The sequence below is a fragment of the Artibeus jamaicensis genome, unplaced genomic scaffold (assembly GCF_021234435.1).
Source record: "Artibeus jamaicensis isolate MK-2021 breed Jamaican fruit bat unplaced genomic scaffold, CSHL_Jam_final contig_2259, whole genome shotgun sequence".
Taxonomy (NCBI): Eukaryota; Metazoa; Chordata; class Mammalia; order Chiroptera; family Phyllostomidae; genus Artibeus; species Artibeus jamaicensis.
The window spans coordinates 3,840,695-3,868,439 of NW_026521468.1; the positions used below are offsets into that span (position 1 = coordinate 3,840,695).

General features: G+C 55.1%; 1 protein-coding gene across 2 annotated transcripts; it reads right to left on the minus strand.

Moving 5' to 3' along the window:
* Window positions 1-255: 255 nt before the first annotated feature.
* Window positions 256-27,667, minus strand: UNC45B (unc-45 myosin chaperone B). 2 transcript variants are annotated; one of them, XM_053659783.1, is made up of 20 exons: window positions 27,582-27,667; window positions 27,061-27,234; window positions 26,495-26,531; window positions 25,237-25,412; window positions 23,858-23,947; window positions 21,882-22,049; window positions 21,198-21,366; window positions 17,702-17,872; window positions 15,175-15,346; window positions 12,127-12,427; window positions 11,044-11,138; window positions 10,769-10,910; window positions 9,701-9,841; window positions 7,663-7,790; window positions 6,767-6,833; window positions 5,848-5,961; window positions 5,370-5,485; window positions 4,426-4,543; window positions 2,263-2,418; window positions 256-1,155 (listed from the first exon to the last, which is right to left on the minus strand). In XM_053659783.1, the coding sequence occupies exons 2-20, from the start codon at window positions 27,232-27,234 to the stop codon at window positions 895-897; spliced, it is 2,796 nt and encodes a 931-aa protein (XP_053515758.1). In that variant the 5' UTR covers window positions 27,582-27,667; the 3' UTR covers window positions 256-894. The 2 variants fall into 2 exon arrangements, with proteins under 2 accessions (XP_053515758.1, XP_053515762.1); XM_053659787.1 differs by lacking the exon at window positions 27,582-27,667 and adding an exon at window positions 27,515-27,552.
* Window positions 27,668-27,745: the final 78 nt, after the last annotated feature.

The following is a 27,745-nucleotide window of genomic DNA, read 5'->3' on the forward strand; positions in this document are numbered from 1 at the left end:
TGTGGCCTTCTCTCTCCGCTTTCACACCATGAACCACGCAGTAACTAGGTGAGCCCGGAGCTTCTCTCCTGCTGCGGGCAGAGCGCCTGCAAGAATGTGAGGTCACCCCAGAGGAAGTCAAAGCCCAGATACGGGGAGAGGGGACGAGAGAGAGAGAGAAAGACACCCGCACAGAAAATAATGTTGGTGACAACGTCTGAACCCTCATCTAGCAATACCTGAACTTTCCCTGGATAGACAAGATCTACGAACCAATGAAATGAAATTTTTTTTATTCAAGTACTTTGCGTTGATTTCATTTATATTCAGCATTGCCCATCTTGCTTGGAAGATTTTCCCAAGCCGGTTGCACAGATCCTGTCACACTGTTGAACAGGGGCTGCATTTCCATCCCAGTTGAGTGAGGGGATGGGACACGGGACTGGGACCGGGCACTGAGCTGGGACATGCAGCCCGAAGCAGCCTCAGCCAGGCGGTCAGACGGGAGAGCGGGCGTGGAGACCACACAGGCCCACGTCCAGGCACTGACCTCTAAATCCACGCACCTGCGGGCTCTTACCTTACTACACGAGTCAGTTCCCCAGATATAAAGACCTTCAGCCCTTTATCCTGGCCTTTGGGATGGGTACAGAATTATCCAACCTGCCCTCCAAATTACAGATAAAAATTACTCTAGGAACTTCTAGACGATGGCAGGTGTGGGGAGACAGGGAGCAAGAGAGCCAGTGACACAGACAAACTTGGGGCAAAGAGGAAGATTCACGACTCAAGAAAAACCAAGGTTTTTTTCCTAATTTTATGGAGATGCCATCGTCACTGCTATGATCCCTAGATGGACTGACGCCTCGGGAGTTCCCGGCCCGGGGTCGGCCCCGCATGCCCGTGGGCCCCTGCCTAAGACACTGGTTTAATGAAGCCGTAGTCCATGCACTTGACGAGACATTCCCGGGCTGTCTGAACCACCGCCGCCTTCTTCTCATCCGGCTCCTGCTTGCCCACCACGGTCAGGATCTCCAGCAGCTCGCTCTCCACCAGCTTCTTGGCCAGCTCCGCGTCGGCCGCCAGCAGGTTGTAGGCGACGACTAGGCCCCGGTGTTGGATGCGGAGCTGGTCGTGCAGGCAAAGCCTCTGTAGGATCTCCAACCACTGAGTTGTCTGGAGCGGGGACGGCGGTTGGAGGAATCAGTGAGGGGACAGAGAGAGGAGATTTTGGACAAGACGAACAGAAGGCATCGGCCAGGCCCAGATTCTGGGCTCTGAAAGGGCAAGCACAACCGTGGTCGTGTGTGTATCCGGGACTCAGCGTGTACCTACGTGGGTCCCTTGGGTCCCTGGAGCCCAGGAAGTGGGGGAGTCGCAGAGCGCCCTGCGGGGGACGGGTGGTAGGAGTGTGCGACCAGTTGCTGCAGCAGAGGCTGCTGAGGGTAGCCGTCAGCACCCCCCACCCCCAATTCCGAATCAGAATATCTGGGGGAAGTGTTTTAACCAGCCCCTGCCCTCCCGTGACTCTTGCACGCCCTGCAGGGTCGACACGCTTGTCTCAGGGAAAGTGCTGAAGCCCAGGGACCAAGCAGGACGAGCCGGGTCTGGCAGGGACACCCCTCCCCTGGGGCCAGGGCAGCACCAGCACTGTGGACCTCAGGGAACACCCCCACCACATGCACCCCTACGTTAAACTGGGTATCCGAAAGAGCCTGCCTTGAACGCAGACTCGATTTGAATACGTTTGGATCGAGGTGTTTACATTTTTCTCCTCCAGCAGAGACGACGGTGGTGAACTCGGTTCAGTTTGGAGAAATAAAGTTCCCTTTTGCACCCCCATGCTGGTGACCATCAATATCCCTTTCATTACACCCTGCTGCGATGGCCACAGCGCCACCAAAGGAACTGGACACTGCGTCCACTTCAGAGAGCTCCCCCTGGAGTCCCAGCCACGCCCACGCTTCTCCCGGGGAGCCTGAGGCTCCACCGCAGTGCTTGGCGTTGGGGCTGCTAATGCGGTTAGTCTTTCATCACGAGCCCCAAGCGCCACCAAAGGCAGCGGGTGAAGCCGCAGCGGAAGAGACTTGACCTGGAAAACTCGGAGAGTTCAAATAATGAACACAAGGGGCCACAGGGTGTAGACTCTCCTCTCCGTGGGTGGTAGGAACAGCTGGGCTGAGAGTGGTTCCCCCGCAGGGAAGGACCATGCAGAGCGCGTGGTCTGGGCACACAGAGGTTCCCTAGAGCCCACCCCTCCCAGCCCCCAGGGCCCTCTCTCACCACTTGGGTCATCTTGAGGCACAGTTTCTGCTGGGCTGCCGTCAGCATGGCCAGGGCCCCCGCGGCTGCGTTCTGCACCTTTTCGTCGTCCTCCCCGCAAAGCAGCACCAGCAGCTTCAGCCGGTCGTTCCCATCAGCCAGGAACCTCTCCTGCACCTATGGGAGGGGGGGCACGCGGCTCAGAGGAAAGTGCCTTCGCCTGCCAGCCCGGGGAAGGAAAGATGCACCTGAGGCCACGTTTTCTGACCCAGGATCTCTCGGACCTTTCCTTAGAAAAACTCACTCCACCTCCCCCAGGAAGTCTTCCCTGATTAGCTGGATGAAGGGGGTATAGTATGGTCCAACTAGAAGGTTAGAGAAAACAAGGGATTTCCCAGACAGTGTGTGCCACCATCTCTGTCTGCATTTGGCCAGCCACTGGGGAAAGAGGCCGACACAGACTCTTCAAGGGTAGATGTGCCCCGAAGAGCGTGGCCCCCTTCCATCTGCGGAAGCCTGGAGTGTTTCTCTCATAGCAGCTGGGCCTTCGGGGTCTGCCCTGCAATGACTGCGGAGCCCCCAATGGCACCGGGGTGTGGCAGGAGCGGGGGGATGGTGGGTAGTTTATCTGGTATTAAAGAGACGAGGCTTTCCAAGGATCCAAAAGAAGGAGAGGAGCCCCTGGGGCCCAGGGCCCTGACACAGCCCACTGACCCCTCTATCCCTCCGCTCTACAGTGATATGTGATTGGTCAAGTTTAAGGGCATTTCATAGGGTCAGGTGTCCTAGAAGTGGAGCTCCAAAAGGAGTCCGAGATCAGCGCTGCCCAGGTTACGAGACCCTCCCCACCCCGTGTCTCCCTGGAGCTGGATCGGGGTCCCCAGAAGTGCGAGTGTGGCAGCGAAGGTCAGTGCGGTCCCTCCTCATGGGACACAGCTGTGAACGGGAAGCAGCGGCCCCACAGGAGTGTGTTCCCCCACGCCTCGCACCTACAGGTGTCATGACCGGTCTCAGCAATGGGTCGAGAGTGGGAGCGATGTGTGTCACTCCCAGGCCACCAGGGTGAGCCCTGCAGGTGCCCCTCGCAGGGTCCCTCTCCCCGTCCGCCGTCTGAATAGAGGTCACTCCCAAAGGGAGGCAGAGGGAGGCGGTTCTCCGTGATCAGAGAAGCCTGGACCCGTGAGTCACTGCTTGGACCTGAGCTGCCCAGTCCAAACACAAGTGAGAAACGATGCCTGAAAAAGGAGTCCTCCTGTCGGGCAGCGGCACAGCTAGGTTTCGCTTGTCGTGGCAGCTGGTGCTCCCCCGGGAAGGCTCCCTGCCGCCCCTTCCCAGTGCGTCCCCCTCCCCTGCGCTGGGACCCACGGACTTCAGGTGAAGAGGGCAGGGTGTGCCTCACGCTGGGCCCCTTGGCCTGGCCCCCACATCTGAGAAGAAGGAGACTTGGAGGATGGACACCCTGCCGTTACCTCCGAGAAGCAAACAGGCAGAGCAAACGCCTCTACTGGGGGGGGGGAGGACGTGCATTCACACATGGCTGCACTGGTCCCATTGCTGGACCATGAGGCCGCCGACCCGTTCCGAACTCACTGTATATTACAAGGCCCGCGATCACTCTGTGCAGAGCACAGTTACAGTGCCGCGCAGTTCCTACGGCAACGGCAAGGGTTTATTCACGTTAACATCGAAAACATTCTAAAACTGTTGTGCTTGCTTCGGCAGCACACAGACTGAAATTGTAACTGCTTTTGCATTTCTTCCATGCACAGAATGCATGTGGAATAATATACAGGATGTATTATATATGTGGAGCTTCAGTAAATGCAACTGGCTGGGCCTCTCCTGACCTCTAAGAGGCCCTGGTCTCATAACCTGCTTTGCTCTCAGGTCATTCAGACCAAAATACTGCAGGTAAATAAATGGTCTACCTCATCCAGTGCAAGCTCTGGGGTCGAAGCCCCAGCTGGGGGTAACCCTACTTTGCTTTCTTTCGCCTCCTTTGTGCCTGTATTCCCCTCAGGGCCCCTCAGGATGGAGGCTGCCATCCAGGAAAGATTTAGGGTTCCTGGTTCTCTGGCAGAAACGTCACTGTAACGCCGTGATGACAGCCCAGCCTCGCGCCAGGCCCAGGCCTGAGGCCCGACTCCCGGCCCCCTTCGCCCCTGCCCCGTGCCGTCCCCGCACCTCCTTGTTCAGCACCATGTTGCACATGCACTCGGTGGCTGCCTGCCGCAGCTGGTCGTGGTTCTCGAACATGTAGTTCTCGATGTCTGGCAGGGCCCTCTCCTTAAAGATCTTCTGCCTGGGGCGGGAGGGGCGGAGGAAGGGAGGCCACTGAGTTCTCTGTGGTGAACAGTTGGGGTGTGGGGCCACCCGGGTGCCCTCTCTGCACCCTGGTGGTGTCCCTCCCACGTCCTCGGCCGGCCTGGCTTCTGTGGCCTCGATACTGCACCCAGCTCCGGGAGGGGCGCCAGTGGGCATGAACCAGATGTCATGGCGCAGCATCCTGGCCACAGTGACGGGTTCCAGGATGACAATGTTACCCAGCTGGAGGTTTTTTTCTGTTATTTCTGGGGAAGAGAAAGTCTCTTCCTCTCCCTTTCCTGCTGGGTACGAAGCCAAGAAGAAGATGAAGCCATGTCCTGCTGGATGTGAAGGTGAAGCCCCGTGACTGTGGGGGAGGGGGAAGACCCCCACCCCCCGCCCCTGGAGACCCCAGAGAGCAGAGAACCAGGCCCAGGTCAGCTCTGTAACCCCTGCATGAAGCCACACCCCAGACTTCTTATCTCCATGAGCCACTAACTTCCCTTTATGCTTAAACTGGTCATAGTTGAGAGTTCTGCCACTTGGCGCCAAATGAATCTCAACCCAACACAGCCGCCCCTGCTCCTGAGAAGGAGCACACTTTCTCCCACCTGTCCCCCGGGGTATCTGTTTACAACTTCAGAAGGAAGTCTTTTCATAGTCTCCTGTGGAGGGTGAGCTCAAATCCCTCCCACTGGGTTCTCTTCCCACTGCCTTTGACCCTGGTCTTGGAGCAGAGTGGCTTCCCCACAGGGTAGGGAAATCCAACCGAACCCTCCCTGGGACACGGGTCTTCGCCTCTGCCCCCTCCGCGCCCCGCTCACCGCAGCTTCTCGCTCCGCCCGGACAGGTTGGTGAGGCCGAGCAGGGCCTCGTAGTTCTGCAGCCCGTCCCTCTGTGTGTCCAGGAGGCTCACGAGGGGCCGCACCACCTCGTACACCTGAGGGGCGGGGTGAGCAGTGGGTCAGGTGGAGACCAAGATCCCTGTTTCTGACGTTTACAGGTGTCCAGCTTTAGAATGTCTAAAGCACTGGTCCACCCATTGTCTGATTCGACCTCGACAATGACCCTGAAAGGCAGGGTCATTTCCTTTACTTTGCAGACGAGATGGGTTCCAAAAGGACAGCCCCGTTCGTTAGTCACAGGCAGAGCTAACTCTGGAGTCTGGAGCCTCCAATTCACGGCCCCCTCTGTGCCAGCACCATGCCCCCTCCCAAGCCAGAAGCAGGGGACAAGAAGAAAGGCCCCTCGGGGCAGAGAAGACTCCTCCCAACGCCCCACCCCACCCACCCAGACACCCACCCGCTCCCCGGGGAAGGCCAAGTCCGGGTTGGAGACCGCAGCGATCTTTGCCAGGGCATGGGCTGCCTTCACCTTGCCCACGTCAGTGCCCTCCAGAGCCAGGGGGATCAGGGCCTGCGAGAAAGGGTACAGTCACTCCTGGGCCACAGACACCCTGAGGCCCCCTCCCCATCCTCCAGCTGCTGCCTGTCTGTCCGATCCATCAGAAGTTCAGCAGGACTCTGCCATATAATCAACGCTCGGGCATCACGGAGAACAATGAACCACGTAGTCACAGATTCACCCCACCCCTGGGTCCCAGTGCACATCGAGGACTCATCCTCACTCTCCCGACCATCCATATGCTTATTCAGCTTTGGGAAAAGCAACTAGATCGGTACACTGATGTTTCACTTTCTGCCTAAGTCAAACCTAACCACAGCAGCCACCATTTCTTGAGCACCTACTTTAAGTGTATTTCCTCTAACCCTTGTGACAGTTTGCAGAGTGAGTGTGTGATTCCCCAGATGAGGACACTGTGGATCAGGGAGATTGAGTAATTCGCCCAAGACTGAGCAACTAACTAGGGGACGAGCAAAGACTCAGTGGCCAGCCTTCCGCAACCAAGTCCACGGTCTTTGTATCTGCACTGTGCTTCCTTCCAGGGGGTGGCCAGGGGGACAGGGGGACAGCAGGTCCCAGGACACGTCACAGAATCAGGCAGAGGTTGGACTGGGGCAATGCACACAGACAGCACAGTGACCTGAATGGCCATATTCCAGGAGGTCGGGTTGGGGCAGGGGGTACATTATTCTTGAGCCAGGCCAACAGTGTGCATGCTTGTGTGCCAGTGTGGGTGTGCGTGCACACACACACCAGGTGTGCTCCTCCCCAGCACAGCTCCTTCTGGGATGGCAAAAACCCTGTCTCGCCCACTTACCTTGCCACCACCTTGAGCCACAATGGTGCCTCGGTCCTTTGGGTTGTCACACAGTGCCAGGAATACCCTGCAGAGTAAGGACACAGGGCATGTCATGCACCAGCAAGTTCCCTCCCAGGCACCAGCCGCCAGCCAGTGGGAGCCAGGGAAGCTCAGGAAGGTGCTGCCACTGTGCATCGTGGGAAGATACTACCGAGAACATCAGTGGCTGGGGAGGAGGTGAGCCAAGTGAGGCTGCAAAGAGCCACCTCATGGTGGGTGTCACTTAGGGAGACAATGAGTGGCTCCTCGCTGCCCGCCAACCACGAGAAGCACGTCAACAAAGAGGCACCCCAGGACCTCTGTGACCAGGCCCTGTCTCCCTCTCTGGTTTTTCCTAGCACTGCTCCCTCCTACACACACTCCAAGCTACTGCAGGGGAACCCCGAGCCCACTCGTTCTTCCTCCATCCTTGGTGTCTTTGCAGGCCCGTTCCGGCCACCTGGAAGCCTTCCCTCCCCTGCAGCTGAGTGGCTCCTTCTGTTCCTTTGGGGCTCCCCGGAGCTGTCACACCCACCAGGAGGCCTTCCTGGCTGCCCACCCTCATTCCATTGCGTCGTAACTGTGACCCTGTCCGCCTCCCTGTCCCCTGCCCCAGGCTGCACTCACACGGTGCTCTTCATCTCCGAAATAGCAGGGGGTCCCACACAAAGGCTGGAACCAGGTCACCAGTCAGAGAGTGACCTCTTTCCTCCTGATGCGAACTTCCACTCGTGATCCCTGGTGCCCCATGTCACTTTTCTGTGACGGTCCCCTTTAGGCTCCTCGGAGGCCCCTCAGCGGCCCATTTCCTTATTTACTCCCTGCCCCTTCTACCTGGTGTTCCCAGACCCCAGCCCGGCCCACCGAGGCCGCACCTGGCCAGCAGCTCTTTGGTCTGGTCGGTAAGGATGGCGCTGTCCACTTTCACCATGCAGGCCAGCGCAGAGATGACGCCGGCCTTCAGGAGCCGCTTCACCCGCATTTCTATGAAGTCTTTCTTGTCCTGGGGGCACAAAAGGGCAGCAGTGGACAAGGGCCCTGGGCGCCAGGCCAATCGGTACTGGGACGAAGATGGTGCATTTCTGACACCTTGTGGTGCCCAGAATGATACCCCCCAAAAGGTGTCCGTGTGCTAATCCGCAGAACCTGGGAACCCATTACCTTACCTGGCACAAGGGACTTCGCAGACATGATTAAGTGAAGGGCCCTGAGCTGGGGAGATAACCCTGGGTTATCTGGTCAGGTCCAGAATAATCACCAGGGGCCTTATCAGAGGGAGGCGAGAGGTCAGAGGTGGAAGCAGGACAGGTGACAGCAGGAGCAGAGGTGGAAGGGATTCAAGGTCAAAGGCCAAGGCCGGTGGCCTTCAGAAGTTGAAAGAGACAAGAAAAGGTCATGCCCTCAGAGCCTCCAGAACCCGCCCTACCGATTCCTTGACTTTGACCCAATGAAGCCACTTTGGGTTTCTGACCTTCAGAACTGGAAGATAGTAAGTTCGTGTTATTGGGGGCGATGACATTTGTGGCGATTTGCTGCAACAGTAATAGGAAACTGATACACTCCTCTGGATTCCCATCGCCCACACCACAGCCCAGGGGGTTACAGCAGCACATTCTGCCCTTGTGAACCTCGGAGCCACGCCTCCTCCTCCTGGCCCCGCCCCCGGCACACAGCCGGAGTAGCTGGTACGGTCAGGAAATCGATTCCCAAGCCTCTTCATTCACAGAGGAGTGGAATAAAAGAACGGTAATTCCAAACACTAGATGACCCATAGGGTAGTTTTTAGGGATTTTGGTTTTTGTGTTTTTTGCAAATGGTTAACTTTCCATTAGGGTCTGTAGCGGGTGTAGGCAGAGTAAGGGGGAGAGGGTGCAGCTGAAGCTCACACAACAACGGACTGGGTTTTGCTGGAAACCCAAAGTCAGCCCCAGGGTTGAATAGTCTTTATAGGTCATCCTCAGAGTAGCTGGTGCAGACTGCCAGTCACAGGCCATCTCGAGAAGCCACATTTGAACTTGACATCAGCAGCACGCACTATAAGCTCTTGCCTGCCTGAAATACTACGCAGCTTTGGAAAATAATTCGGAGAACGACATCGCCATGAGAAAGCACATAACGTATTTTCCCAAATTGGGTACAAACTGATAAGTATGTTCTGATTATAACTATGTAAAGAAAAAAGATGCACAGAAAAAAAAACCTCTCTGGCAGGGACAGTAACATGCCCAGGTGCTGAGGGCGGTAGAGGGAGGGACGTCATTGTGAGCAGTCAGTCTCCTTTCTCCACCCTCCGCCTTTCTGTTTGTGTTGCAACATGGTTACTTTGGTCACTTTAAAAACCTCCGTGTTTTACTGGCTGGAAATACGATGCACGTACAATACATTCGCATGCAAACCACGTACAAAGTGTACCTGTGTGTGCAGGGCATCCTTGCGGGGGGGGTGGGGTGGGCAAGGGATTTGTGACATCTTGGCCACTGCTGATCTATGTCCCTTCTCCTCTCATTTTTCCTACTTAGCACTCATATCCCTAAATCCAGGCATCCCAGAAAATAAAATGTTTATGTGTTGGGAACATAAAATGCAACTGTCTGATGTCCAGGAAAACAACAACAGAAACGGCAAAGTGTTCAGCATGGCCCTGTTTTCTCCGACTACAAATTGTTGGGTTCCTTACCCACCCCCAACCCCCAAGCCCCACCCCTCACCCCCACCCTGTCAGCCAGTAGACCATTAAAACTAAGAAAAACCTCAGCATCACCTAGTGGGCGAAGTTTGCCATTATCGTCTTCAGTTCACCTTGAGCCAAATTCTCCCAAACACACCCACACAGCACCCTGACCTTTCTTTCCTTTCCAACTCTCTGGAAGTCTGGAGGCACAGACCCCCCTCCCGGGCTGTCCCCATCCGCACCTTGGGGTGCTCCTCGGGCACATGCTGCTTGGAGAACTTGGCCAGCTGTACGAGCTCGGGGATGACCTCCTTGACATCATAGCTGTTGGTGCAGTTCACCAGGGTGGTGGCCACCGAGTACAGGATGGTCTTGTCAGAGGTCTGCGGGTGGGGCACAGGGTAGGCGATCGGGGAAAACAGGCAGAAATGAAACTTTAGAACAAAGTTCTGCGTCCAAGACGGCTCCCTCCACAGGCCCACGAGTTGGTCTGGGCGGAGCATGTGGCCGATGCCGCTCAGTTCAGGGCAAATCCATGCCGCACGGAGGGTGGGGAACTGGCTCTGCTGCCACAGGCTGCACCCCTGACGGCACGCGTGGGAGTCCTCTGAGGGCACCCGCTGCTTCCTGCCTCTTTGAAAAGTTCAGACGGCCCTGGCTAGGGAGCTCAGTTGGTTAGAGTGTGTCCCCACACACCAAGGTTGTGGGTTTGATCCCTGGTCAGGGCACATACAAGAGTCAACCAACGAATGCATGGATAAGTGGAACAACAGATCAATGTTTCTTTCTCTCTCTCTCTCTCTCTAAAAAAATCAATGAATAAAAAAGAAAGGAAAGAAGGAAGAAAGAAAAGTCCAGGCTGACGCACCTCCACATTCCTGCCTGCCTCCCCTGGGGACCGGGTGGGTGCTGGACACCCTCTGGTCGGGCCCTGGGGGAAACCCCCCATACTTCCTCCTTTCCATGGTGAAAATGAGGAGAGGCGCTCCAGAGGGGCTCAGGAGGGGCCCCCAAGAGGTCTGGTGCTGCCTCCTGGTGCTCCGGGTCTCACTTCCTGAGGGTCTCAGGGCAAAATTAATATCCTCTTGTCCATCCTCCTGCTGCTGCCCAGAAGGCACGAAGCGTTGTGAGCCCAGTTTGCAGTCAGGTAAAGTGAGGGTGGGAGAGAGGGACCCGGGTTCCCACGGGGAGCAGCCGCAGAGCCAGGGTGAGGACACAGGGTCCGATTTCCCGGGCGGTGCGCACGCAAGGCCCTGGGAGCCGGACTCCGGGGGATTTTCCCCGAGGCCTCCGGTCAGGGCCGCACTCACCTTGGCCAGCTCAAACATGGCCTGCAGGGCAGGGAGGTCCTGCACAAATTCGTCCTTCACGTCGGCGTCCAGCGTGAGGTAGGCCATGCCCTCCACGGCCCATCGCCGGGTCCGGGTGTCTATGGAGGGATTGCACAGCCACCTGGAATTGAGGGGGGAGAGGCGCTGGGGGAGGGCTCTGGGCCCAGGTGGGGACGGTGACGCCCTTGCTGGGCAGCGGGGCCTTCCAGGATCTGGAGGGGAGGTGGCGCACTCAGGGAAACAGGACCCCTTACTTGCGACACTGTTTGGCCAGCTTCTCCGTGGACCCTTCAGCAAACTGCCTGAGACCATAGTCTGTGCCGCCAGCAGAACCAAGCTTGCAGAGTCCCTGTGAAGGAGGGTGACAGAGGGCATTGGAAAGATCAGAGAGGTCGGGTTTGGGGACAATGCCTTGCTGAAGCCGGTCCCTGAGGCTAGAACACTTTGCCCCTTTCTCTTTGCCTGGATGAACCTCTCTGGGAACTCCAACACTCAGCTCCAGGGCCACCTCTTCCGAGATGCCTTTCCTGAGGCTTCCGGGTGCAGACAGATGCCCGCACTAGAGGTGCTTACCTTAACCCCTTCCCCACCCCCTGACCCCACAGATGTGTTGTGTCTCCACGTTGAAACATCAAGATAATAGTAACCGTGTCTGAAACTGCAAAGCTGAAACTGTCAGACCACAGAAACTGGCCGGGGGATTCTGTCTTTTGCGTGGCAAACTCAGGGGGCACAGAACTGTACCCAGGAGCTTTGGACCGTCGTTAGGAAAAACGTTATCCCGAAGAGAAAACTTACAACAGCAGAAGCTGAAATTCATTTGTGAAAAATTGATACAAACACACAAAAAAATAACTCAAAGCCTCACTAGAACTGTTTACAAGGAAAAGGTGAGTGAAAATAATTTCTGTAAAATGAAGGTGGAAGAAATGAAGCAGTTGGACTGTGCCATGCAGAAACTGATCAACGAAACCAACTGACTTTGGAGTTTGCTCTAAAAATATTTGCTGGGTAAAGCTCATCGGGGTTAGTGCCATCCAAAAGCATGGAGGAGGTGAAAAAGGTGAAATAATTAATAACAATAAGAAGAAGAAGAAGAAACCTCAACATATAATAATCACCAGAGGGAAAGGAGGGGGGGAGGTGGGAAGGGTTAAAAGCACAGAGGTGCCGGTGTCGGAGGTAAAACACAGGGCCCACCATTCTGAACCTAGTTCCCACAACCTCCTGCATGTCAGCCTGCTCGGCAGGGGCCTGCGGTGCCCTCAGGAGCGACTATCTCACTCACCCCGATGTCCCCGCTGCCTGGCCTGGTGTCTGGTCCCCAGCCCACTCACCACCAGCGTGCGGATCTTGATCTTCTCGTTTTTGGTGGTCTTGTAGATCTGTTTGAGCAGCGACACGCCGTTGGTGATGATGAACGTGGCCCGGCTGAGCTTGGTGGAGGCGTGAATGAGGGCCTCCACGGCCACCAGCTGGTCTGCCTCCCGGTCCGAGCCACACAGTGCTACCATCATCTCCATGACCCCTTTCAGCCCCAGCAGCTGATTGCCCAGGTCAAAGGGGCCCTGCAGGATCCCCGACACTGTCTGGATGGCAATCACATTCTTGTCCATGTCCTGGGGGTCAAACTTGCCCCTAAAAGAGAAAGCAGGGGTGGTCAAGAGAACTGGCCCTGTGGGGAGGGGTGGTGGTTGGAAAGGGTGTGAGATTGGGGGGCAGACAGATTTGAATTTGCATTCTGGATGTACCACCCACGTGCTGTGTGACCTTGGGCAATTCACTGAACCTCTCTGAGTCTCAGCTTCTTGATCTGGAAACTAAGAATAGAACTGCTACTTGGATGAGTTACGATGAGGGCAAGTGACATAACCGATGTGCCAGGGGTTGTGTTCCGCCAGAAGCACAGTCTGAGACCACAATTGACATGCAGGGAGTTTATTGGACGAGCTCTTGAGATCGAGGCCTTCTGGGAAAAGGAAGCAAGCAGGACGGGACAGAGGGAGGCCCTGGCTGCATGCAGTCACGACAAAGCCCCGGCCTGTGAAGAGTTCTGGAGCTGAGACCCCCTCAAAGCCGTTCCACCTTGGGGTGGGGACGAGTCACTGGATGCCAGCTGCCCTGGAAGGGGGGACAGGCGAGGGCTGAGGACTGTCAGCCAACAGGCCTCCCAGCAGCTGGGGTGTCAGTGGGGGGTGGGGGGTATGACAGCCACAGCAACAGAAAAGGGGCATGGGGGGTCTGAGCCAGTCACTCCCCCTCTGGTCCCAGGCCCGCCCCCCGTCAGGTGAGGGTGTGGCCTGGACGAGCCAGAAGGTTCTGCTTTGTTCTCAGAACTCACTACAGTATCATCTGTTCTATGGGAAAGTCTTCCTTTGGGGCCGGCAGAGGTGACACCCCTTCTGAACCTCCCATGACCATGACCAGGACCACGACCACGACCATGACCTGCCCAGGCTGGTTCAGAATGGGGAAGCCGGGCAGCTGCGCACCAAGGAAATGCAGATGTGGGTAAAGGAAAGAGGGCAGCGCGGACCAGTCAGAACTCCACGCCCGGGGCTGCAGACCTGGGCCCCCGTCCCACACCTGCCTCTGGATGGCTTGGGGATCTGGGCAAGTCCCTCTGGGGGAAAGGGTCAGCTTTGGAAGCTCTGAGAACCCCTCCAGTTCTGACACTCCAGGTCCTGCCCTTCTCCCCGCCCAGTGCCAGGAACCCTAGAGTCTTCAGAACTAGTGGGCTCCTGCCCTTTAAGCTGGTTCCTCACGCCAGCAGGTGCTCGAACTCCCCCCAGCTCCTGGCCCCTGAGGAAGCAGGGTGGGGACAGCCTCAGGTGCCATTTGTTGGAGGCAGTGACCCCACCCACTGAGCCTCAGGTGACAGACCTGGGGGCGGGGCCTGTGCAGAGGCCACATTCCACCTGCTGACTGGGAGGGGCCTCAATCAAACCCTCAGTCCAAACGCAGACTAGCTGGGTGGCAGTTACCCAAACTCAGTTTGGGACCTCATGAGAGACTCTGAGAAGTTGGCCACAGAACCCAAGGCCGAGGGGGAAAAAGGCTGGAAGAGCCCCAAGAAACTCCAGTGAGACGCCAGGGGCCAGGAAAAGCAGTGGGCAGTATGGGGGGCTGCGGACTTTGGGCCCAATCTGGGGAGCTGAGGAAATGAGCTTTCACATTTTAAAGGTTTTGGGTTTTTTCTTTAATGTGCAGTAGAGACCCCACAAAACTGAACATACGTACTCCCTGGCCCTTCACCAGAAAAGTGTGCAAACCCGGACTGGAGAGAGGAAAAGCGGAGCGAAGGCACAGTCTTCACCTTCCCAAGACTCACGTGGGTGCCTTTTCTTTTTAAAAAAGATTTTATTTATTTATTTTTGGAGAACGGGAAGGGAGGAAGAAAGAGAGGGAAAGAAACCTCAAAGTGCGAGAGGAACATGGACTGGCTGCCTCCTGCCCACGGCCAACAGGGGCCGGAACCCGCAACCCAGGGCCTGGGCCCTGACTGGGAATCGAATCAGCGACCTTTCCGTTTGCAGGAAGATGCCCAACCCACTGAGCCACACCAGTCAGGCGACTGGGTGCTTTCAAACACGCCCCAGCCTGCCAAGTCAATGGTGGGCCCCAGAACCTGAGTCGTGCACAGGTCCGAGGGTCATTGGGATAAAAGAGAAAGGCCCTGCAGCAGCCGGAGGAGAGGACACACAGAGGAACGGAGACTCGGAGAGAGCATGTGCGTCACCAGGGCGATGGAGGGACATGAGAAGACCCAGGAATTCCAGCTGTCACGTTCTTAAGGTCTTGACAGAGCCACACCCCCTCCCTGACAAGCCGAGGTTTGTTTCTTTCAACTGCAGGAAACTGTCGTGGGGCTTGTGTATGTCCAACTGTATTTTGACAGTCCTCCCCGAGAAAGGTGGAGCCTAATTCTTTCCTCTTAAACACAGACCAGACTTACTGACTCCCTTCTAATGGACGGAATGACTTCTGAAGCTAGGTTATAGAAGACATCGTTGTGTCCACCTTGCTCTCTCGGAGCACCCACTCTAGGGGAAGCCAGCGGCGGAGAGGGGAGGTCCGCACGAGAGAATCGAGGCCTCCCACCTACAGCCAGCACCGGTGTGCCAGCCGCGTGAGCTCGCCATCATGGAAGCAGGTCTTCCTGCCCCAGTCAAGCCTTCAGAGGGCTGCGGCCCAGGCCAACATGGACCTGTAACTACAAGAGGACCCCAGAGCCAGAACCACCGGCCGAGCCGCTCCCAAATGGCTGTCGTATTATAATAAAGGATCACTGTTGTTCTGAACTGCTGAGCCTGGGAGTAACTTGTTACCCATCACTGATAACTAACTAATACCGAGGCCGACCCCAAGGCCTCCAGGGAACTCACGTGATGTACTCCTCGCAGATCTTGCGGAAGTGATCGCGTTCTGGGTCACAGCGCAGGTCATCGTAGAGCTTGTTGATGAGGATGGAGGCCAGCATGCGGGTGTTGTCGGTCAGGGGCAGGCAGGACGGCAGGTCTGGGACCTGCCCCACGACCTTCAGGACCTTCCGCAGGCCTACGGGACAGACGGCAGCAGCGATGCGTGTTAAGACCCCTGCTGGACTCTGTCCCCACACACACGGCCCCTCCACGCCCAGTCACGTCTTACCACCAGTCACTCTCCAGCCCGCCTCTGGGAGCACCTGGCTGATCCAGGGCGAAGGGCGCTGCAGTGCGGCCAAGACCCAGGCTCTGCACCTGACCCCGCTCCTACCTGAGCTCCTCGCCTCCCCACCACGGGCCTGTCTGTTCACATTTACAAAATCAAGAAGAACTGACCTCAGAGGACTCTATCAGTGCTCACATTCTATAGGGTGATGTATCACCTTCTTCAAAGATTATTTTATGTTCTCTCTTCTCCAGGCCTCGCTTTCTTTATCTGGAAAATGGGAACAGCACTACCTCCCTCACAGAGTTCGAGGACTCGATGAGGAAATCTAGGGGAAACTGCCCACTGCCAGGCCAGACACATCATAATCACCCAGTGAATATGTATTATTTATTTAGAAGACTGTCTTTACTATTTACTGTTATTTCCCTTGCTCTTCTGTTGAAGACTCTCTGGCGGCTTCCTACTACACATCAGGCTAATTTAATCGTCGTGTACTTGTTGGATAAACGAGTGAATGAGTGAAGAAATAAAGGACTGCCTTCTAGGCACAGAAATAAAACAAATGACCCTCGCCTCAAAGGGGTCGCAACACCGCAGGGAAGACGGACGCGCACAGTGTGACAGGCGCACAGTGGTAGCCCCACGGATGGGGCGATTCGCGCCAACAAGGTAAGAGTTGTGAGTCATTTTGAGCACTTACTCCAAGAGCTTTTTACCCGCGACCTCATCCAGTCCCCACAATAATCCAGCTGGTCTGGAATCATTGTTCCCCTCTTTCACAGCAGAACTCCAGGATTTGAAGAAGTCAAGGAAGTTACCACGCAGCTGGCAAGCGACACAGTGAGGACGCTTCCCCAGCAACGTGTGGTTTCACAGCCCATGATGTTCGCTGTGATGCTGCGCTGTCTCCGGGGTGACAGCTTGCCTCCAGAGCCAGGTTCCAGAGGTGGCAGGAGTCAGCCACAGCTTAGGTGGCAGGTGGAAGTGGGAGGAGGAGCATTCGGATGTTGGGAGGCATGAAACCGAGTGGCGAGGCTGAACTAACAGGGCTCAACGGTGAATTTCACACTGTGTGCATTTTACTACGTGTACAAAAGCACCAGCAGGGCTGGGGAGGCTCAGGGAGGGAGGGGCCTCGTGCACCAGCCCCGTGCCCCCCAGCCCAGCTGGGCAAGACCACCAAAGCATGCACCTGCTGCACCTGCTGCACCTGCTCCACCTCCCACCACCTTCCCGACCTCGTCTCCCACCGTTCCCTGCCCTCACTTGGAGCATCTCTCATTCACATTCTGCTGGAACGCTCTGCACCTTCTCTCCGTCCCCCTCTGCCCCTCTCCGGATCCCAAGTCGCCCAGCCCAGGCTGCAAAACACACAACCTCCACACGGCAGCTTGTCATTAGTACAGAGTTCGAAGTCCATATTATTTTTACCCAAACGCTATTCATTTGGATGCCTAGAATAATAAATATGGCTCCGCACCGCCCTCCACCATGAACCGCGTGCTGGGCCTCCATCCTCGTGCAGAGAGGCCTGCTGTCGAGCGGTGTGCAGCACAGGCAGAGGCCGGAGCTGGGCAAACGCGTCGGGGGCAAGTCCTACGCACTAGAGTCATTTGTTAACGGCCCTTTGCTGAGACCTGTGAACGCCAGACCCGAGAAGTGTGATATCAGGAGAGAGTGGATTTCAAGCTGGTAAAGCTGACCCGAACCTTTTAGAGCAGTGAGTGGTCTAAACGCCATTAGCCTCATGAGAGAATTCACCGTAGCAGACTACAGAGCCGCAGGCGTGACGCCTGACCAATGGAAGGAGTTGGTTTAGGAGACAGTTAAGACCTTGGAGCTGACAGACTCGGTGGAACGGCCTTGCGGTGCTTCGTGTACAGGGCTCTCCGTGCCATTGCTCCCTTCTGCAAGGCCCAGGAAGCACTTTGCCAACCACGGGACTTCAGGAACGTGACCCCACGGTGGGTGGAGTCTTGTTTGTTCTCTGACACTTACCTCCATTTGTTAGGAAACACCACCCCGATGTTTTGGGGATGCTTGGGCATTTCTGGGTATGGTCAGGCCCTTAATTCAGACTTGACCTACACCTTTGCCAGCCCACTGGTGGATCCTAATACCCTAATGCTTTTTCCTGCCTTTTCTATTGGGACAGATGACGAGGGCCACGCCCCTTCCACTTTCTGCCCCGAGCAAGGCATCCAGCGCCCACTGGAAAGGCTAAAGGGAGCCCCAGGCCCAACCACCGCCTTGCCTCACCGTTATCCACCACGTAGATGGTGCGTGAGTTGTCGTGGACGGACAGGTCCTTCCTGGGGACGTTCTTATTGAGCAGGTTCAGGGCCTGGTCCCTGCCCAGGCCTGACACCTTCTTGCTGACCAGCATGTCAAGCAGGTGATTGGTGATCTGCTTCAGGTCCTTCTTGGTGTCTGAGGAAGGAGAGGACAGGTGTGAGTAGGGAGGACTCCGCAGCCTTGGGTGTTTCGGGCCAGAAATAGAAGGGGCTTCCGGGACTCTGGAACTGTCACATCCGCCGCTTCCGGGATGCTGGAATTCCCCCATGAGAACATCATAGTGTCCATCCCGCCCCCCCAAAAGCGGGGACATCCCTAGACAACACTTGCAGGAGTCCTCCTCCTCTTCAAGCACTGACCTCCACACAGCCTGTTCCAGCCTTGCACAGCCCTGGGTCCTGGAAGGTTCTCCATTCCAGGCAATGACTGGCAGGGGTCCAGGGATGCTTTGTGTCATTTTTAATAAACTGGTTTGATAAGAATCTTTTCCAGAAAGGAAATTTACACTGCTCACAGACGTCTTATTCCTTGCCAACTCAGGCAGGCTCCATGCAAGCCTTTGTCCGGGATTGCCAGGTCCCCCCTGCCCACCGGAAATCTTAATAAGCAAACGCTCCGTCCCGCTTTGCCTGGTCCGGCCTCTCTGGGACTTGGAGACTCTGTTCTCCTTCCAGGTCGGAGCCCAAAGGCAGGCAAGGCAGACAGACAGCCAGGCAGAAAGCAAGGCTTTCCAGCCGTATCACAGAATCAGTGATGAAGGGTTAAGGCTGCCTCAGCAGAGAAGCGGAGACAGAAGCAGGCAGGGCAGCCTGTTTCCAGATAAAGATGTCCCAAGGGTGAGGTGACAGACCGACTCTGAGGCCACAGGGGACAGAACTGGGGCCAGAGGTGGGCAGACGCCACAGGGAGCTCGATCGGAAACCGACGTTTAGAATCTCTGAGCAGAGATGGGACAGCTCACTACCTCGCAAGGAAATCCCGGGCCCCAGCAACATTCACGCTCCAGGGCAGCCCCCTGCCGCCTGGGCATCGTCGGTCCTGTGACCCAAGCAACCAGGGGCTTGAGTGGCACTTGCACACCTGGGCCTGTGCATGGAGAATCAGTTACTTGAAAGCCCGGTGGCCCGCTAGAGAGGCCACAAGGAGGGAAACCGAGGCGCCCTGGCCAGCATCTCCGGTTAGCCACCAGCCACAGGTGTGAGGCCAGTTTGGACCCTCCGGTGATTCTAGTGCAGGGAAGGCACCGGACCTGCTGGCCACTAGGCCGGTAGGTCAGAGCCACGTCACTTCCCCGGAAGTTGGTATCTCTAATCTACAAAGAGCTCTCCTGGGTCAGTAAGGAAGCTCTGGAAAAACAGGCACCAGTCTGAGCAAGCCATTCGAAGACAAAGAAATCCAAATGGCTGACACAGATAAAGAAAAAATGATTCATCTCGCTAGTAGTTTTTTTAAATTCACACAAGACAATTTTTCTGACAAGGAAAAGATGTCTTTAAGAATGATCGTGTTCGAGGCTGGCGAGGATGATTTGAGGCCTAAACTCTTATCTTCACTTGGTGAGAGCACAAATGGAAGCACATCTCAGAAAGGAATTGGAAAGGGGGGGAGAGCACATTCGTTACGTCACGGCTTTCACCTAGCACTCCCGGGTCCCAGAATTCGTCCCAAGAAAATAATGACAAACGCAAACAGAGATTTGTCTAAAGAATGGTTACGGCAGTGTTTTACCAGCATGCAATCAGAAACGGTGTACATCTCCAGTAATATACAGCTGGCTGATGAATTATGGTACAGCCATACAATGAAACATAATAAAATTATGTATTTATTGTTTTAATTTATTTTTTAGAGAGAGGGGAAGGGAGGGAGAAAGAGAGGGAGAGAAACATCACTGTGCCGTTGCCTCTCACACGCCCGCCCGCCCCCCCCCCCACTGGGGACCTGGCCCACAACCCAGGCATGTGTGTGACCTATACTGGGAATTGAACCAGTGACCAGTACTCAATACACTGAGCCATACCAGGCAGGGCTGAAACTTTAAAAAATTATTTAGAATCAAGTTTCTTTCAGGTGAGCTGCTTCTGTGACCCTCCCGGGCAGAGCAGGAACTCCCAAAATGATGCCTAGGACCCGGGATGTGCAGGATGAAGCAGGACTGTGTGCCGTGTGTTCAGGAAGGAAACAGATGTGAAATTAATCACCATCAAAGTCAAAACGAATGTTTTTGAAGAATATTCAGTGGTGTGCCATATTAACCTAACGCTCAGGGAAGAAAAAACACAAAACTATCCATAGTCAAATTCCAATTTTGTGAAACAGAAATTTCTATGGATGGCTAGGGAAAAAAAGTTATCTGGAAGGGTAATTACAAGGTATTTTTTTCATTGTTACATATTTCTAAACTTTTCCAAATTTCTCCAATAGGCCTCTGATACTTTCTTTTTTTTTTAAGATTTTATTTATTTATCTTTAGAGGTAAAGGGAAGGAGAGAGGGAGAGAAATATCAATGTGTGGTTGCCTCTTGTGTGTCCCCTGCTGGGAACTGGCCCGCAACCCAGGCATGTGCCCTGACTGGGGATCGAACCATGATCCTCTGGTTCACAGGCCCACACTCAATCCACTGAGCCACACCAGCCAGGGCTGATACTTTCTTAAATTGTGGTAAAATATACGTAAATGCGCTTTTCATTTTAACCGTTTTTGAGCGTGCAGCTCAGTGGCTCACTGTGGTTCAACCATCACCACCACCCATCTCCAGAACGTCTTCATCTCCCAAACTGGAAACTCCTACCCAGTGAATAGCTCTTCCTGTCCTCCCACCCACCCCGGCAACTGCCACTGCACTTTCTGTTTCTATGAGTCCAGCAGCTTCGGACACCGCAGTACGTGGGATCGCACCGCGTCTGCTGTCTGTGGCTGGTTTATTTCATCTAGCACAACATCCTCAAGGTTCATCCATGTCACAGCCTGCATCAGAGTTTCCCTCCTTTTTAAAGGGGAGTAAATATTCCACAGCGTGTGAAGGACATTTTGTTCATCCATTCATCCATCGATGGACATTTGATTTGCTTCTGCCTTTAAATTACCGCACGTGATGCTGCTGCGCATCTGTTATTTTTATCATCGTAAAGTACGTGTGAATCCTGACTGGTGTGGCTCGGTGTGTTGGGCGTCAACCCGCAAACCAGTCACCAGCTCAGCTCCTGGTCAGGGCACAGGCCTGGGTTGAGGGCTAGGTCCCCGGCTGGGGGCGTGGGAGAGGCAACCAATGTCTCTCTCACACACAGTCTCACACACGTTTCTCTCTCTTTCTCCCCCCCTTGCCCTCTCCGTAAAAATAAATAAATAAATAAATAAATTTTAAAGAAAATCAGACCACCTCCACACAGAGGGAGTCCCCGTCTGAGGTGGCACCTGACCCTCCCTTGCCCGCAGCCCCTGAACGGACACTGGTCCTACCTAGAACCAGGGCCTCCTCCTTCCCACGATGCTCCCGCTTGTCCTCCCCGGTCAGAGAGTCGATGACAGCCTGGAGCAGGTTGCAGACGGCCAGAGACATCTCCTCGTTCCCCACCGCCATGAGGCTGCAGACTCGGTCTATCCGGACCGCGTGGAGAATCGCCGTGGCCTGGAGCCCCAGCAAACCGCTGTCAGCCGTGTGCTGCTCCCTTCCAGCCGCCACGCGGGGTCAGGAGTGGGAGATACCCCCCGCCACGCAGCAGGGAGCCAGTGTCTTCAGGCCCAGGGCTCAGGAGCACCCTTGACACAAAGCCATGCCCCTTCCCAGAGCTTTAGAGCCACTGGCCACACGGAGTCACCCAGCACCTGCCCTTTGGCGAGTTCACACTGAGATGGGCAGCACCTATGAAATACCCACCGGAGTTTGGAGACTTGGTGTGAAAAGGGGTAAACTGTCGAAGGCTTTGCATTGGGCTCTTCCTCCGAAACGACCTTCAACTCTGAAGGTCAGTTGTGTGGACCCATTTCCAGCTCAGAGTTAAAACACAGGAGCAATCCGGGACCACACAACCCGAGTTGGGGGGGCACTTTAGACTTTGTATCAGAGTCTGTTGATGCCAGCCACACCCCGCCTACACGTCACCCCCCAGTCCTCAGCCAAGCACCTCACACCCAGGCCCTCACCCTGGCCTGGTGGCCACTGCACATGCCCGACAGGGTGCGCACGGCCGCCAGCACCAGCTCCGGCCGCTTGGTGTCCATCAGCTGCAGAAGCAGGGCCACTCCATTGTTCTGGAAGATCCTTTCTGCCCCTGCTTCCTCACGGCCCAGAACAATGAGGTTGTTGGCAGCCTGAGAGAGAGGAGGGACAGTGAGAGTGGGAAGGAAGTCTGGCTGCCAAGGCCTCGGTCCTGGGCCAGGGGCAGGGTCCGGTTCGAGAAATGGGTCTTCCAGTCATCTTTATATTCTTTTGCCCTATGATCTTACTCCTGGAAACACAGCCCAAGAATATAAGAGTCACAAGAAAGACACAATAACTTGCATAAAGACCAGCTTCATGAAAACACAATCAGAACCCGTAGGTTCAACTCTGAACTTACGTTAACATAAAGCTGTATATATATACACTTAGGGATACGGACTTTAAAAAGGTAGAAAGTGTTAAATTAATTAAACAAGGAGGGCACTAGACCGAAGTGGCTTTAATGCCTTGGCAGCTAACCTAAGCAAACGGTGCCCAGCTAAGCCTGTAAGGCCTCAAGGTTAAGAAGTCCAAACTCAGGAACAATGAATCACAGCCCACTAGGCTTTCCCAAAAGGTGAACGGCTCGAGCTACAGCCAATCACATAATTTCCCCACTTTGCTTCCACCAGTTTCCTGTAAGTCCTTCCCCAGCTCCAGTCCCGCGCCTGACCACTTCCTGTTTTGACACTGTTTGATTCAAATTGATTTTGCCCAAACAAACGCTTAAAATTTTCAACAGGCCTCAGCTTATCTTTTAATAGAAGAGTTTTTATGTGAAGAATTATTTTCCTTGAATATGGTTTTGGCATTTTGTTTGCTGGTTTGTTTACCTGTTCAGGCTAATCTGAAGTTGCGAGAGTTTCTGCTCAGGAAGGTGGTGGGCAGAGAGAGCACAAGACCAGTCTTGAAAGCCCTGGGTATGAGTTTTGATTCTGCTACGTGCTAGCTGTGTGACCTCGGGCAAGTCATAGAACCTCTCTGGGCCCTAGATCCCAGTGTGTAAAATTAGGCAGTTGAGCTGGAAGGTTCCCAAGTGTCTTCCCACCCTAAAGCCTTCCAACTGGAGGATACATGAACCTTCCAAGGCCCAGATCAGAAGAGAAGGCGTTGAGGGGGACCCGAGACCTTCGGGTGGCGGCGGGGGAGGGGGCAAGTACTCATGAAGCAGAAGGAAGAGGAGGAGGAGAGAGGGGCAAAGAGATGGGGAGCGGGTGGATGGGAGGGGGCTGACTAGAGAATCCCAGGAGGGCAAGACTGGAAACATCACCACTCTGCCAGTCACCGGCTTTGAATTTTACCAAGTGCTTTTATCTGCAACAACTCATCAGTCTTCACAAGAGTTTGTTATAAAAGATATTTGCATATTGTATGGCCTTACCGACTACAAAGCTAACAAAAATTCCCCGGGCATTGTTTGCCGAGTCCTTACAACATTTAGAGGTTCATTTGTTTTTCCCTCTGAAAAAGGACTAGAAGGGAAAAGGGGAGAAAATGCAATACATTTGGCTAAGAGGATTAGTATTTTCATATTTCAGAATGAATTTTTGCAATGTTTTGTAATAATATAAAACATTACATCATTTTTCTCATGGCGAGGCAAGTGAGACACTCGAAATATCAAAATCAATGCGAGGAAAAAAATCTAATGAACAAAACATCAAAAATGTAAATATATGCAAGCCACCCCTGCTACATAACTGGCCTCACCCTAAACCCCGCCCTTCTTACAGTTCACATTGTTTTCTGAAGTGCTTGACCCTTGGCCTATTTTTGTCGCCGTTCTCCCAGGAGACGCCCCCACCACCCCATTCCTGCCCATCAAACTGTGCAGAGTGGAGCTGGGCCTGAATTGCAAGTAGTTCCTCCGTGGGTCCAACAGCGCCCCCTGCTGGTCCGCTGCTCGTCCTGCACTCACCTTCTCCCGTTTACCAGCTTCACTGTGTTCGTCCAGGAGGATCTCAAACATCTTCTGTACCCTCGAGTCTGTGGAGAACTGCACACGGAGCTGAGGAAGGAGGAGGGAGTGGAGAGGGAAGCAGGCAGAGGCCCATGTTCCGGTCAGCTCCTCATGAGGTTCATCTCAGTGAATATCAGGGTATCTACTTGGGCCCTGCACTGTCGTTAATTCATGCACTTATTCAATGAAAGTTTACTGAACAACTACTAGGTGCCAGACACCGTTGTGGATGTTTAGATGCTGGGCCTAGATCGTCAAACAAAATCAGGTCCTTGCCCTACAAAGCTTACAGTTTGGTCATGGCAAGTCTCAGAAGGCAAGGAATCATCACCCCAACTTTAAGTCTTGTAAACAGTTAGCTATGACACATTTAAATATGGGCTAAAACAGAAATAAGCATCCAAGATCAGAAACCGGAAGCGGTTTCGAAGCAGCTCCTTAAGCAATTACAAGTACTCTTTTAGATGTCTCACCCCAGAGTCCCACCCCAGCCTCTGTGCCCCAAAGCTTTCATAAAATGACCAAACCTATCACAGCCCCACCTCCCCAGCTCCTTCTGCACCTCCCACTACTTCCTGGTGCCGGTCCACACGCCCTCCTACATCCTTCCTGGCCTTCAGGGAAGGGAGGGGTCTCTCACACACCGCCCCTCCTCCCACCTTCCTTAGTTTGTGCTCCTTCAGCCCTGAGTCTCCCCTGTGAACAGTGGTCCCCCCATGGGGCTGCCCCAGGCACAGAGGAGTTACTGAGTCTTGGAGCCAGGAGCTGAGCGATCAGTACCCCCTCCTGCTCCAACAGAGAGGAAACTGACACCCCAGGGGGCTCCTCAGAAAATTGGCAGCTAAGGCAGGCCCAGGATGCAGAATTCCTCACCTCTGGTCCCAGTTCTCCCCACTTCACTCCATTTTCCTAGAAAAGATTTCCTCTTCCTCCTGGCTCCTGACCCTCCTCTGTCCACTACCCCACCAATACACCCTCCCTGTCCTGCCCACTCTTAGGTAACTCATGCTCCTTTAAGCTCCTAGAAAGAAAGGAATAGTTGCAGACATACTAAGTTGCAATTAAAAAACACACGCACAACCCTCCATTTGGAACATAAAAGACCCATGCTCTCGTCTGGCTGGCTCCAACACTTAACCCAGCTCGGCAGTGTCTATGGCTGCTCAAAGATGGGCGACCTGCTCAGCTGTTCTGTGGCGCCTGCCCGTGCCATGTGCTCACTCCATCCAAGGGTACGGAGGTAGGACTAGCCTCGCCCTCATGTCCTGCATCTCTGACATGCCCTTGCTAGGAATGGGCGGAGGTCGCCGACGCTTGTGGGAAGCAGTCCGGCTCACCTTCTCCTGGATGCTTGTGTTGAGCCTCCGCAATGTCTCCTGGAAGTTCTGGTTCTGCGGCTGGAGGGTGGCACAGCGCTGCACGTCCTTGAAGGCCTGGTCCAGCTTCCCCAGGTGCTCCAGGGCCTGGCATCGCCGATACAGGGCCTTGATGTCCGAGGAGTTGATGTCGATGGCTAGCGAGGGCGACAGAGGGCCTCAGGGGCCCGGGCTGCAGACCACTTCCCTCTTCCCTTGCCACGGCCCCCAGTCTCTTCCTTGGAGATTACCACCCCCCCATCTCTTGTGGACTATCTGGCCCAAGGCTCCCCTTTGTTAGGGAAAAGCTAAAAATCGTACTCTCAAGGTTGGGATGGAGTTTAAGGGTCACCTTGACCAGTCGCAGATCCCTAGAGTCTGCTGCGTGATGATCCCTGCCAAGCGTTCATCCCACCGGCGCTTGCATACCTCAAGCAGCGGGGAGCTTGCTCCTTCTCAGGCAGCCAGGCAGCTCCATCATAAAGCCCTTCCTTCCCCTTCCTGAAACATATCTCTCTGCCCTTTCATCCCAATCCAACCCTGGAACCCCCATGATGAAATTCAATCTTTCTTCCTTGTGACCGTTTTTTGCTTTTCAGGGATTTGAAGGCAGCGTTCCTCCGTCCCACCTGGGAATTGCCTTCTTTGAGCTAATTACTTCCCCTGACAGGGTGCGTTTCCAGGCCCCTCTCCAGCGGGTCCCCCCCCCCCACTGAACACATTCCAGGTTCTCTGTTTCTCCAAAAAGAGTGGCGGCAACCAGATCAAAACCCAACACAGGCCTGCAGCCAAAGAAGTCTTTCCATTTTAATCACACCCTTTAGTCCATGTTGACTCACATTTATTTTTTATGTTTATTTCTTCTAGTGTCCGTGGGCCAGGCTGGTGCCTCCCGCTTCCCCAGAAAAGCCCAGCCCCCACGGAGCCGACTGGGCTAATGGACCTGATCCTGGGAATCCCCCGGGAGAATATCCGAATTGACGACAAAGGGGGCGGGGTGTCATGACTATGACAAAGGTCTTCAGAGGCCATGTCTGAAGAAAAGAAACCGCTTCGACATATTTAACGTGTAACTCCACTTGCAAAGATGCGACTTAGGGATGAATGGCGCATCTGAAGCCCCGCCTACAACACCTAGGTTGGCCTTGACACCGTTTGTAACTCATCCAGGTGTCAAGAGCCTCTTGGACAGAACAGGGATGCTGAGGGGGTGGGGACAGGGAGGAGGGGGATGGCTCACCTCTGGAGGCGTCTGAAGCCGCCTGAACGTAGCTCCCCTGAGAAAGAGGAGGAGGAGGAGACTTAGTTCAGCCAAGTCCATTGCAGAGACAGCCTGAGAGGGTCCCCACGGGGGGTGGGGGGAAGGGGGCCTGCTGGGAGCTGCCAGCTGTCTATCCGGTTGTGGAAAAGTGGGCAAGGTTTGGAGTTGAATCGGAGCCCTGCTGCTAACAACCTGGGAGATCTTGGACAAGTCTTCAAACGCTCTGAGCCTTGAGATGCTTATCTGCCGTAGGAGCATAACAGCGGCTGCCTCAGCAGGCTGTCCTTAAAAAACACTACGCCATAACCTATGAAAAGCCCCTGGCTTGATGCCGGGCTCTGTTATGCTGGCTCCCTCTGGGGGGGCTTCTGTCTCCCCGAGGAGTGGGTCTAGGAAAGCAGTAAGAGGCACCTGTCTCCACCTGAGGGTCCAGGTGAGACGCCAGGACGCTAGAAGATGGGCAAAGCCTATCAGGACGGAGAGGCTGCCTGCCTCTGCACCCCTGCACCCCAGCCCGGCCCACAGCCCCCGGCCCTGCCCCAGACCGTTTTCAGGCCACAGGCCGCCCGGTTCCGATAGAGAGTGGCCTTCAGAGACTTATCCTTGGTCAGCTTCAGGGCCTGGCCGTAGCTCTTTGTCGCGGCCTTGTAGTCCTGGAGCTGGAAGAGCCGGTTCCCCTCCTCCTTCAGCTGCACGGCCTCCGCCTCCGCCTCCGCCATCTGTCGGGACAGGGCAGCCCCGTCTGGCCAGCCACTCACTCCAGCCCCAGGGCCGGGCTGCTGGCGTGAGGTCTGGAGCTCCAGGGCGAAGGGGAGGATTCTCCCTGGAAGGGCCCTACGCCCAGCACCCCTCCAAAATCTGTTACCCAGAAGAACATTAGAGCATTTGCTTGGAGTACAGCCCGAGTTGAGAGGGGCCTCAGAGTCCCCGTGCCTCCCTCTCTGTCCCTCCCAGCTGGGCAGACGAGGCCACCATGCCAAAGGCCTGAACTCTCCTTACAGGCCTTACAAGTTCTTGTTGATGCCCCTTCTTCCGCCCGGTCCCTAGGGAGGTCTGACGGGCTCACCTCCTCACCACAACAGTGCTCTTGGTCTGTTCTCCCGTGACAATGTTCTCCTCTCCTGTGACAAGGCTCCTCCGAGCCGGCCGGCCTCTGTCTGCCCCTCCCAGCCCCAACTCGGGAGACTTTATCACCCCTGCCAGTGGCCCCAGACCATATTTGGCCACAGG

Excerpts from the sequence above, each read along its gene's own strand:
- UNC45B (XM_053659783.1), bottom strand. The coding sequence starts at position 27,234 with ATGGCGGAGGCGGAGGCGGAGGCCGTGCAGCTGAAGGAGGAGGGGAAC. Across the intron at positions 6,834-7,662 it reads ACCAAAGAGCTGCTGGCCAG|GGTATTCCTGGCACTGTGTG; the intron begins GTGCGGCCTCGG and ends CTTACTCTGCAG. Across the intron at positions 5,486-5,847 it reads TGGCCTTCCCCGGGGAGCGG|GTGTACGAGGTGGTGCGGCC; the intron begins GTGGGTGTCTGG and ends CCCGCCCCTCAG.